The sequence below is a fragment of the Micropterus dolomieu genome, linkage group LG11 (genome assembly GCF_021292245.1).
Source record: "Micropterus dolomieu isolate WLL.071019.BEF.003 ecotype Adirondacks linkage group LG11, ASM2129224v1, whole genome shotgun sequence".
NCBI classification, from domain to species: Eukaryota; Metazoa; Chordata; class Actinopteri; order Centrarchiformes; family Centrarchidae; genus Micropterus; species Micropterus dolomieu.
The window spans coordinates 30,125,048-30,137,587 of NC_060160.1; the positions used below are offsets into that span (position 1 = coordinate 30,125,048).

General features: G+C 38.5%; 1 protein-coding gene across 2 annotated transcripts in view; it reads left to right on the top strand.

The window, feature by feature from the left end:
* The window catches only part of LOC123979517 (transcription regulator protein BACH2-like), a 58,349-nt gene extending 46,012 nt beyond the window's left edge, over positions 1–12,337 (top strand). For both annotated transcript variants that reach the window (XM_046063464.1, XM_046063465.1), the window contains exons 4-5: positions 6,243–6,449; positions 8,171–12,337. In XM_046063464.1, coding sequence (XP_045919420.1) covers positions 6,243–6,449; positions 8,171–8,608 — 645 coding nt within the window. In that variant the 3' untranslated portion in view covers positions 8,609–12,337. The remainder of the gene's footprint in view (positions 1–6,242; positions 6,450–8,170) is intronic.
* The last annotated feature ends 203 nt before the right edge of the window (positions 12,338–12,540 follow it).

A 12,540-nucleotide genomic window follows, 5' to 3' on the forward strand; every position in this document is an offset into this window, starting at 1 on the left:
GTGTCGTAACCGACGCAGTTCGAGTTCCCTCGAAGGGGAACGTCTCGGGTTACGTATGTAACCCTGGTTCCCCGAGAAGGGGAACGAGAGACTGCGTCGGCCCGCCGCACCTCTCTCCCCGCCTGAAGCGCCTGCTTCATAGTTTAAGCTAATGATGAGTGTGTACAGGTGTGCTTTATACTCCTGCGGTTATTCCGTCACACCTTACCGTTCTAGCAACAAGCCAATAGGATTGGAGTGATTTCATTCACGTTCAGACCTGCTTCGCCTAGAGGCGTTCCCATAGTGTCGTAACCGACGCAGTCTCTCGTTCCCCTTCTCGGGGAACCAGGGTTACATACGTAACCCGAGACGTTTTGAACTTTGGACAGAGACAGGCTAGTGTCTTTTTGCTAAGCTAGGCTAACCACATTTACATGGAACGTGAAAAACCTGGGCCCCGTTTCAGAAAGCGGTATTTGTGAAAACTCTGGGTATGTTGAGCCTGTTTCAGAGACTGAGATCAGATAAACTACCTTAAACCCTAGATCTGTAACTTATGCTGTGAACCTAACCTCCTCCCCTCCTGCGGAGCCTAAAGCGGTTTCCTCAGATTTCCTCATTCATATTGTCAATATCATAGCACGTAAGGGTCGCGTACCATTTGGAGAAGAAAAAGACTGAAGTAATCACTGTTAAAATCAAACTAATCTGTATGAAGCTGTAACTAATCAATGAACATCTGTCATGATGTGATTAGTCGCACTGATTGGAACATTTTTTACTTATTAATCATGCTGGAGATGATATGAGTATTTCTGAGTGAGGATGATTATTATGCAGCTAAAACTAATAAATGTAGCCTATTTTAAAAGTGAGTTTCTTAATATTAGCTGCTTATAGACTTAATGTGTTTTCACAGCATTCCATTATATAATAGGCTATGTCAGGCCTACGAAATGACCACTTTTTTAAATGCAAAATAGATATCTAAAAGTCAGTTTGAGCCAAGACCCATTTACCACTGCAGAAAAATGATCACTGGCTCAGACTGTGGCTTTACAATCACAGGTCCATGAGTGTTACTGCAAAATGCAAACTGATCGTCCTGGCATACACGTGTTCCAACCGATGCATTTCTGGAATCATCCACTTGACGTCAGATGTGAGTTGGTTAAATACACAGACTTTATTCTATAGATGTCCACAATGTTTCTTTGCTGGATAATATCTAATACCTCCCTTAATGCAACGATACTCAGTTACAAGAACAAGCAGCAATGTAACAGCGTGCTCTACATCAATACAGTAAACTTAACTAAGTCATGTGCAATGCAAAACACATTTATCCATTATGATTAATTAACTTTTAAATATTACTCTATTTTAATATAGTTCTAACTCAAAATATACATCTCACATAGTAAAACAAAAAACTATGAGAAAAATAATAAGCTCACATGCCGCATACAATGAGTAAACTGTCTTATCTGTTCGATCCAGTCTTTATTTACCAGTTGCCATGGTGAATCGTAGTATCGATGCTCCATTGATGATGGCTTTTTCATCCCCACGCTTCCATCAGGTTCAACATACTCAGAGTTGACTGAACTTGTTCTGATCAGCTGTTCTGGAACCGAAAACTCTGAGTTTCCCATCTCAGGCTCAGTCAACTAAGAGCTCAGCGAAAAGCTCAGAGTTTGTTAAGCCTGCTTTTTGAAACAGGGTCCAGGTTATTCATACCTTTGTATATATAATCACAACAGTATCCAGGTTTGTCATCATCAAAAAAGAATGTCCAGAAACCAAGATAATGCCACAGTATCCTGGTTTCTATTGGAGGACTCAAGGCATCATGTCGAGTTTATCTGAAACAAGATATAGATTCAGATAACTGGGATACGAACCAGACAAGTAAATGCACTCAGTGATTATGGTCCATGTACTCATATATTGATGTCAGAACTGAAATGCAGTTACATCATGTGGCCCTAATTCTCTTCTGTAGGTTTGGATGCACTGTAGAATCAGACTGAACTGGATATTTAACAGTTTAACAGTTAATTATTAATTCAGCACAATTATTCTTTTGGTTTTATGAAATTACAAATGTTGATGTGAACATGTTATTTTTTAAACACCAGAGCAATGAGTGTCTCAAAGGATACATATAACGATAAAAATGGAAACCAGAACACCAGAGAGAGAGCTTGCTGAGGGGATTTATGACCATCCAAGGCTCACTTTGTCATTCCAACCTTATTATGTGACTGCTGAGAGTCATGGAGCTATATATAGATGTCTATAGAGTAAAGGATGGGCTGCACCTAAAAACCACCACACACACACACATTGCCTCTCTTTTCCTCTGTTATCAGAGCAGTGAATGATGTCATTGTTGTAAACTGGCAGCACTGTCCTGAACATTGCTGGTATGAAGGAAACAGCATGGGCTGTTGTCGTAGAGTGATGTATTCTCTTGCAGTGTAACATGGAATACCTAGTGAATGAAAGAAAAAAAAGAAGGCGTAAACAAATGAGTTAAGTAAATGACACGTATGAGAGATAACAAAATTATTTTAAATGCACATAAATGCAAACAATACATAATTAAATAAACAAACAATAAATTACATTAATTGGATTTATATAAGTAAAGAAAAAAATAGTAAGACAATTAGGACCAATAGTAGCAACAAACTGTTAAACAAAGAGACTCATTCTGTGTTCTCTTTGTGTCAGAGCTGCTGGGATCAATGAGCAGCTGAATACTGACACCTAGTGGACAATACACCACAAGGCCCTCTTGGAATTAATGTGAAAGCTGCTCATATTACTGAGTTGTGTACGAAGTATTTAGATCCTTTAATTAAGAAAGAAAGCACTTACAAGTATCTCCATTACAAATAACAGTCCTGCATTCAAAATCCTACTTACATAAAAGTAAAGATGTACTATCAGCAAAATGACTCTTACTTTGTTGTATTGCTATACATTACATGATTAGATTGTTAATCGACTCCTCGATCCTCAGCCTGTGACCTGAAAATCGATCTCAGCGCTCCATCTTGAAGGACACAGGATCAAGGAGGCAGAAATTTGGGAAATGAGAAATTCCCTTTGACTGCACTTTCTCTCCCATTCTTGTGTGACTAGCTCGCTAGCTTTAGCAATACGTCTGCCTAGCCTTGTGGAAATCTCCGGTCATGTGCAATGAGTGCACGGCAGAGTGTGTGCAGGTAGGCAGGTAGACCATCCAATAATTTTATTCAGTCAGGAAATAATTGGCCATGCTTCTAACAGTCCTGCGGCAGCCACTGAAAACTGTGTGTCAGTTTTGAACATGAGCAGCAAACCTTCTGAAACACAGGAACTATTAAATCCAGGTGTTTATAACCGTATTAAAATAAATAAATGTATTATTGACGTGAAAAGGTGCCACATGCACAGTTAGAGGTTACTTGCCCCCCTAAATCATGTGTTTACTCCGCAGAGATTTTATTAAATGAGAAAAGTTGATATGCAGTAGAATTTATATTTAAAGAGGTGGTATTATGCTAATTTTCAGGTTCAAAATCCTATTTAGGGGTTGTACCAGAACAGCTTTACATGGTTTATTTTTCAAAAAACACCATATTTTTGTCATACTGCACATTGCTTCAGCTCTTTTCACCCTGTGTTGAAGGCTTCGTTTTAGCTATGGAGTGATACATCTTGTCTCTAAATTATCTTTGTTGGGAGTTGCACATGCGCAGTTCATAGTGAAGGACTACTAGCCAATCAGAAGCAGAGAAGGGCGGGTCAGTGAGAAGCTGGTAAACAGGGTTCCGGTTCAGCTGTACATGTTGTCGACCAGCTTAGCAACTGCTTGGTGAGTGTTATCTGAGGCGCATTTAGCTTTCATTGACATCACATGGATGAAAGGGAAGTTGTTGAGATTCTCCATCAGCAGTATGTTTTAAAAAGTCACTGAAAGACACAAAACTTGTCTTTTGGATTTATGCACCCATGATTGTGTTTACAACAGCAGGTGCGGCTCATGTGGAGGAGGCTTGTTAACGACGTAGCCTATGAAAATGAAACCAACTTTGTAGCTAATGAACGACATCTGCACTGGTGTGTTCACTGTCACTTTACCTGGTCCATGCTTGTAAAATATCCAACGTGTCCGCGCTTTGTAATGTAATAGATAACGTCTCCGTCTGTGTCTGAAAAATGCTAAAATGGGTCGCCAGATATACTTGGACATGCTGCCCAAGTAAAGTCTATGTGTTCTGTTTAGAGTTGGGTACATCTTAAATCTAAAATCTCACCTAGGGTCCGACACTGTCTTGTGTTTGGATATAAATAATAATACAGTATTCAGTATTCAATAGACTTCTTTATGTCTGTGGATTTAGGCTTTTGACTTACTCAGAGTTTCTCTCATCTAGACTTTGGAAGCTGAACATTCAGAGGATTAGATAGATTTTAGTGACCAAAACAAGCATGAACTATACATTTTAACCACGAAACAGTAGTTTGACAAAATAATTCTAATTAAAGGTTCATCTTTTTCATTGTCATTGTCTTTGTCAGTAAATGGGGTTGTTCAGTTGTCATTACATGACCGAAGTATGGAACGTTGGTGAAATGATCAAAGTGGAGAATATGTTAGCCTAATCCACCCCTCTCAGTCATATTAATACTCACATTCCTCGAGGCACAGGCCGAGGAGGTGGAGTTGCAGCTATCTTCGACTCTAGCCTACTAATCAGCTGAACCTAAACCAAACTATAACTCATTTGAAAGCCTTGTTCTTGGTCTTTCACACCCAAGTTGGAAATCACTGCAAACAATTCTCTTCGTTATAGTGTACCGAGCGCCTGGCCCGTACTCTGAATTCTTATCTGAATTTGCAGAGTTTTTGTCAACTTTAGTCCTTAAAACGGACAAAGTTATTATTGTAGGGGATTTTAATATTCATGTGGACGTTGAGAATGACAGCTTCAGTACTGCGTTTATCTCTCTCTTAGATTCCATTGGCTTCTCTCAGAGTGTTCATGAACCGACTCACTGTTTTAACCACACCCTCGACCTTGTTTTGGTGTATGGTATTGAAATTGAACATTTAATAGTGTTCCCACAGAATCCCTCTTTATCTGACCACTGTTTGATAACTTTTGAGTTTGTATTGCTGAACTACACGCCATTGGGCAAAAAGAATGTATACAAGATGTCTGTCTGATAGTACTGTAGCTAAATTTAAGGATGCGATTCCATCAGCTCTAAATTCATTATCAAGTCACAAAGTAACGGAGGACTCCTATGCCAATTTCAGTCCCTCCCAAATCAATCATCTTGTTGATAGTGCCGCAGGCTCGCTGCGATTGACACTCGACTCTGTAGCCCCTCTAAAAAAGAAAATAATAAAACAAAGACGGTTAGCTCCATGGTATAATACTGAAACTCGCAAATTAAAGCAAATATCGCGGAAACTTGAGAGGAATTGGCGTTCTACCAAACTGGAAAATTCTCGTTTAATTTGGCAAGATAGTCTTAAAACTTATAGGAAGGTCCTCCGTAATGCCAGAGCAGCGTACTACTTGTCATTAATAGAGGAAAATAGGAACAACCCCAGGTTTCTTTTCAGCACTGTAGCCAGGCTGACAGAGAGTCACAGCTCTATTGAGCCAAGTATTCCCATAGCTCTCAGTAGTTACGACTTGATGAGCTTCTTTAATGATAGAAACAAAATTCACCAAGACCTGCCCTTAACTGGCACCAACTTATCTCTAATCCTTCCTCCATGCCAAAGTTAGTCAGGGAGTTCCACAAGGATCTGTGCTCGGACCAATCCTCTTCACTTTATATATGCTTCCTTTAGGCAATATTATCAGGAAACACTCCATAAGCTTTCATTGTTATGCAGATGATACTCAGTTATATCTATCAATAGAACCAGATGAAACTCATCAGTTAGCTAAACTTCAAATGTGCCTTCAGGATGTTAAAACCTGGATGACTGCGAGGAATCTTGGAGTTATCTTTGATCAGGACATGTCCTTTAACTCTCACAAAAAGCAAATTTCAAGGACGGCCTTTTTTCACCTACCTAATATTGCAAAAATCAGGATCATCCTGTCTAAAAATGATGCAGAAAAACTAGTCACTTCTGATTTGGCGTTATATAAATAAAATTGAATTGAATTGAATTGAAAGTGATTTATTTTAATTAACAGATGCAATCCTATGCAATGAAATAAAACCCTGTGGTCTTTTAGGTAAAGCTGCCCTTCCCTGTGGACCACATCACCAACCTGCCACGCAATGACTTCCAGATCCTTATCAAGATGCACAAGCTGACCTCAGAGCAGCTTGAGTTCATCCACGACATCCGCCGTCGCAGCAAAAACCGTATCGCCGCCCAGCGCTGTCGCAAGAGGAAGCTGGATTGCATCCAGAACCTGGAAAGTGAGATCCGCAAACTGGTACGATCATACAACAAATGCACAGCATTGATTAGCACACACACACACACACACACAATTTTCTCAAGTCTCAAAGGTACATGAAGAAAGCAACAGACAATTTCAAAATAATGTAACAGGTCTTATGCTTTCAGTGTGTTGTACTTGTGGAACGCTAGCTCCTCAATCCCATTGTTTAGCATCAACTGATTGCTTCTAACCATAATCAATACGTTAACAATATTACATTTTATTTAACCTTTCCCTATCATTGTGTTGAAGTGGAACGTCACAAATCAGGTTTTCTGGGGTTTCCCACTAACATCTTTGTCAGCTGTTGACAACCATCAGGAAGTGCAACTTGATTGTCTGGGGTGCAGCTTTTGTCTGGAGAGGAAGGGTTAAAGGATCACTCCAGGTTATTATATCTTTGGTCTTATTTTCACATTTTAATTTTGATGATCACTTCTGTCGGTTAGGATAAGACGAAGAGAGCTAAACTGTTGTAGTCATTGGCTTGAGTTTCTTACCTCACTGGGCTTTGTCACAATGTCATGTTCTCTGATCACAGCAATTTGCTTGGAGAGTACAATGTTCTCATACTCAATAGAAGTGAAAAGTTTGAAAATAAGACCTACATTTTTATCAACTGGAACCATTCTTTAAAGGGGAGGTATCCCCAGCAAGTCCTCCAAACAGAACAACAAACATTGTCTTTAAAAACAACCCATATTAGTGTTTGAGTCTGATGGCCTAATCAGCAGGGACCAAAAAAAACTATTCTGTTGTTATCTGCCATCGTTATGGTTAAGGTTTGTTTGGGTTTAGGCAAGTAAAGGTTACAGTTTGGATGAAAATAACTACAGCATTATAGATCATTTGATGTTTTCCTTTGGGGGCGGGGGGGGGGGGGGGGGGGGGGGGGTCCTGCCCCACAGCCTGGTATACAGTATGAGGAGTTGCTTACCACGTTGTGCCAGACAGATTTTACTTTATCAAGAGTTTTAATATACTTATTTGTCTGTTTTATTATTTATTTAATTATGTATTGATTTATCACTACGGCTAAAAGAAGAACTTCTACTAACTTAAGATTAAGGATCGTGATCATGGTTAAAAGAAACCAGCAGGACTGTTGTCAGGTAAGAGGAAACAGCAGTCTCCTGTGTCAAAGTCACATGCTTTGTGGACCTATCCAATCAGCCTGACCTCCTCCCTATGTAGTTTTGAGACTTTAAATCAACATCACACTAGTTCTGCCTTTGCTTGTCACAGACATTAGTCATGATTTACACAGCCACTAGAGGTCACTTACTCCCTAAATATTAAGCAGGCTTTCAAACTGAAAACAACTCTGCATCAAAACACACAAGGGGCTGTGTTTGTGTGGGTGCGTGTAGTTTAAGGTGAGACATGAAACGCAATCCAGGAAGACCAGTTTGCAAAATAGTCACAGACAATTATTTTATCTGTTGTTGCAACAATTGTGAGGTAAACAGCAGAAATACATTATACAAGTAATCTACCAGGAATGCACGCTTACATACATTCAACAACATTCAACATGGCTTTGTTAATGCAGTGCTGATGTTGATCTGAACACAAACTAAGATAGATTGTTAAAACAGGGTTCTGGGTTAACAAAGATTGCCTTGGGCCTGATGTGTTCGTCTTGGCATGCCTGATAAAGTTTAGTATTTGTTTGTTATGCTGACCTGATGTTGTTTGTCTTATGAATTCAGGTGTGTGAGAAGGAGAAGCTGCTGAGTGAGCGCAACCAGCTGAAGGTTTGTATGTCTGAGCTGTGGCAGAACCTCTCCTTCCTGTCCCAGCAAGTGTGTATGGAGGTGCAGGGCAACCAGCCTCCGATCTCTGCCAGCATTGACCTCACATCCAACCCACCATCGCCTTCTTCTGAGGAGGGCTCGTTCCAGCCAAGGTCGCCTGTGTCACAACAAAGCGACGTTGCATGTCTGTCTGATGTGGGTCCCAGTCAGGGGGGGCTGGAGGACAGGCAGCCTGGCCTGGAGGTGTCAGGTCTGGCGAAGAAGAATCCAGATCGTCCACTGGTGCTTAGATCCACTGAGAAAGTATGTAGCCCCACTGTAACAGTGGATTTCTGCCAGGAAATGACTGAGAAATGCACAACTGAGGAACAGAAGAGACAGGACTGTACTTAGAGTCTGGTGGTTTGGTCTATGACACACTCATACATGTCTAAACCTTGATATTCGAAGTATTTATATTTCTTTTTTGTAATGATGACACAAGCGTTGTCTTATCAGCAATACAACAAAAAGCACTGGCAGCTTTCTCTCTCTTTCTCGCTTCTTCTTTCTGCCAAATCCTGACCTTTTCTTCCTGTCAGCTTCCAGCCCTCTCTCGTGCATCATGGGAGGTTATACTCAGGAATTCCTCAGAATGTTCAGAAATGTCCCTGTTAACATGTACATGCGCTTTACTTTAAAGTCCTGTCAAATCTTGATAATTACTTTGGTACATACGATTTGTAGTACATAATTCATATTTGACCTCTAAGTCATGTTTTAATTTTCAGCATACACTATGTATCTTGTTTGTTTTACCCATACGTGAGTAGAAATGTAACAATTTGTGATTCACCTTTAAGTACATTCCTCAGCTAAGGACAAAGTGTCACACATTTTAACTAGCTTAAATGAGCTACTTTTGTAGTGTTTTATGCTTGTAGTGGTTTGTTACCAAGTCAAACCAGATCCGAACTGTTTAAGTTAGATATGTTGATTGTATTAGTGTTAATATTGGATTTTATTTACAGTAGATGTAAATTCCAGCTATGGTGGTTTTGCAGCCACTTCGACTCCTGTGTGAAGATGACACTACTGTAGTGCTTTTCACCAAGAGGGAAACGTTGTAGCCGACAGAATTTCCCAATATCTCTGACAATAAATTACAACTAAGAGGCTTTGGTCTGCAGCTTATAATTATAGTCCGAACCGTATGATGTGAACATGGCACAATACTTCAGAAGGCTGTCACTGCACTGCTGTAACTCTAACTAAAATCACAAATTGTAGTTTTTGCATTTCTGTTAATGTACAGCTTTAGCGATGTTGGTAGTTTTTCTTTTACTTTTGGTGTGAGAGTCAGGCTTATTCCACTCTTTATGCCAAGCGAGGCTAACCATGTCCTGACTCCAGCTCCGTGTTAACAAACAGACAGATGTCCTTTAAGTTATTCAATATATGGTACAACTTGAAACAGCTTAGATTTTGTCATGTGGCTTAACATTTTTAATGATCCAGTAATGGCTGAGTGACACAGGACTTTAAAGTAAAATGTTACCAAAGGTGTGTATTTGTATAATTTTACATTAGGTGAAATGGTCAAATGAACTCCTTATGCAAAGTTGCTTTAGTCAAACTTCACTTTTACTTTTTATTGTACTCAGATGGACATTTCTACATGTTTCTCTTCTCCCTTTTTTCATATCTGCGCTAAGAGACAGGACTACATTACAAAGTTGAAGCACTGCCCAGCACCTCCAGGAAGTGACATTTGGCACTGAATATGAGCAAACGCATTGTGACGTTGGCATTTACAGTAAAACATGTCCCATGCCGATCACTGGGTGTCCAAATAGATTAAAGGACCATACCAATGTTTATACCATATTTCTACTGACCATTTTCTCATGTCTCAGTTCATTTCATTAATTTCTGCTCAGTGTGAAAATTATAGTCAAGCATTCAGTTCAACAAATATAAAGACTTAAGTTTTCAACACATTGATTTACATGATTACATTTGAATTCCTCTGAAAATCCAACTATGTTACTATTATATCATTTGCTAGTTCTTTCTAAAAATGCAAATAAATGAGTGGGGATTTACTGTGCACTTAAATGAATTAATATTATTAAATTAAATTATTATAGAAGGTTGACTTGAAAAGTCTATCAAAAAATATTATCAAAAATACAAACAGTAATGTTCAGTGTGATGGATTTATCATTTCAAGCAATTCTCCCAGTTGATTTATGTAGTATATATTACTATAGAGTCAAATAAATGGAAACCAGAAGCTACCTGAAAGGTAGAAAATAATCTATAACTTTTCTTATCAGTTTTCTTTGGAAAATGGATGGTAGTAATGTGACGTATGCATGGTCCATGTTAAATGGGCCAGAACACACTGGTGTGGTCATTTAAACAACAGCTTAAACAAAGTGCTCTTTTGGACCCATTTATTTATTGTCTTATAAGTAGTAAGAATTGTGTTTATACTTATAGTAATCATGTATTTTGCTGCACTGTTCTAGTATTGTACATACCTTCTAAAATGATTTGGTACAGTATGTTGGTGTTAGGCACCTACATTTTCAAATTCACATATCATATGTGAATTTGTTCAAATACTGAGCAAAATGATCAATTTCTACTTACAAATGAGTATCCCTGATGGTGCATGGTATGAAGTTCAAAGCTCCAAACAAACACACTGGCACGTTATTGATTTAGGGAGATGCCAAATTCATCTGCTGTTGAAAAGTCAATGGTGAGGCACGTGGCAGGGTGAGTGCTGCTGCCATCTGCTTTGTTGCTGCCCAGCACTCTGCTGCTGCGCTGTCAGCTTCATGGTGGAGCATGTCCATGGCATCTGAATACCGGATGTGTTTGGGCGTCTTTTGTCCCGGGTCAGGGTGAAGTCACTTTTAGCACAGGAACATCAGACTAGAATTTGAAACTGCAATTGCAAACATTTCGTTGCACTTCAAATAAATGGCTGAGTTGGTAAATGTAAAACTACTAGCTTTGAAAAGAAGCGGGCTATTTGAGTTATAAAATTAAAACAATGACAGCTTGACCATACTAGCTTTGACAGACTAGAATGAACTAAAGTTAAAAAATAAAAACAAACCTGCTCAGAAGGGAAAGCAGCCCATGACATCACCACAGGACACTGTTAGCCAATCGTAATCTCATTCGAATGTACTATATGCTCAGAGTACACTGAAGGACACTGCTCAGCTGGTATTCATATACTTTAATTCCTTAATGTGAACTTGTTAATTTATTTATTTGGACTTGGTGGTGGTGGTTGGGGTCGGGTGTTGAGGAAATTGCATAGATGTAAAATGTAGGTAGCTACTCTTTCTTAGAATTGATTTGTTAATGGTTGTATTTTTTTATTGTTGACAATTTTTCTGAAAAATAAGTCCTCATTCACAAGTCACACATGTAAGTTGTAAAATTTTAACATAAAGGGGTGTATGTTTACAATGTTGTGAACGACCTTTTCTTTTTGTTTTGTGAAGATATAATTGACCTGAGAATTAATTTAAAAGAAAAGCTGATAAAGCTCTTTTTTATTTACATAAGTTAAAAGGGTTGATTATTTTGTGAGAAAAATAAGTATCTGACAAATGCAGCTACATTTTCTTGCCTTAGAGGTTACAGAGGCCAAACTATCCAATAAGGGAACAAAGGGTTTTATTCAGTGGAAACTACACTGCAGCTTTGACAAACTGCTTTGCAAAAGTGTCATAAAATGTGGATGTTGCCCCCTTCTGACCCTGCTGTATTTGTCTGAGATGAAGCCTCGAAAGAGAAAGACAAACACTATAACTTTATTAAGACTTTTTTTCATTATTCATAAAGGTCCCTTTTGTGACTAAAAGTCCATTCAAGAACCCCCCCCCCCAAAAAAAAAAAATAATATGGAGACCTAAAGTATTCAGTATTAAATGAAAAAACGTATGAATAAATACAGACAAAATATGTAATATAACCATGAAAGTGTGAAATACTTACACAGTTTGAAAACACTACTTGAAATAAAAACATACAGCTGGAATAAAATACATATGTAAAACATTTAACACTAATCAGCATTTTTAAATATTTTGGGATTATTTTACAATTTCATGGCTACATTATATATTTTGTGTCTATTTATCCACTTAATTATTTGTTACATAACATATTTTTTATTTATTTAATATTGAGTTAACATCAAAATGAGGCATCATATCATTTTGTAGTATTTAATTATCCTTTTTTTGCACCTTATGTGCTTTTTGCCGAACATAAAACAGATGCCATGAAATGATTCTGTGGTTCATTTTGACTTT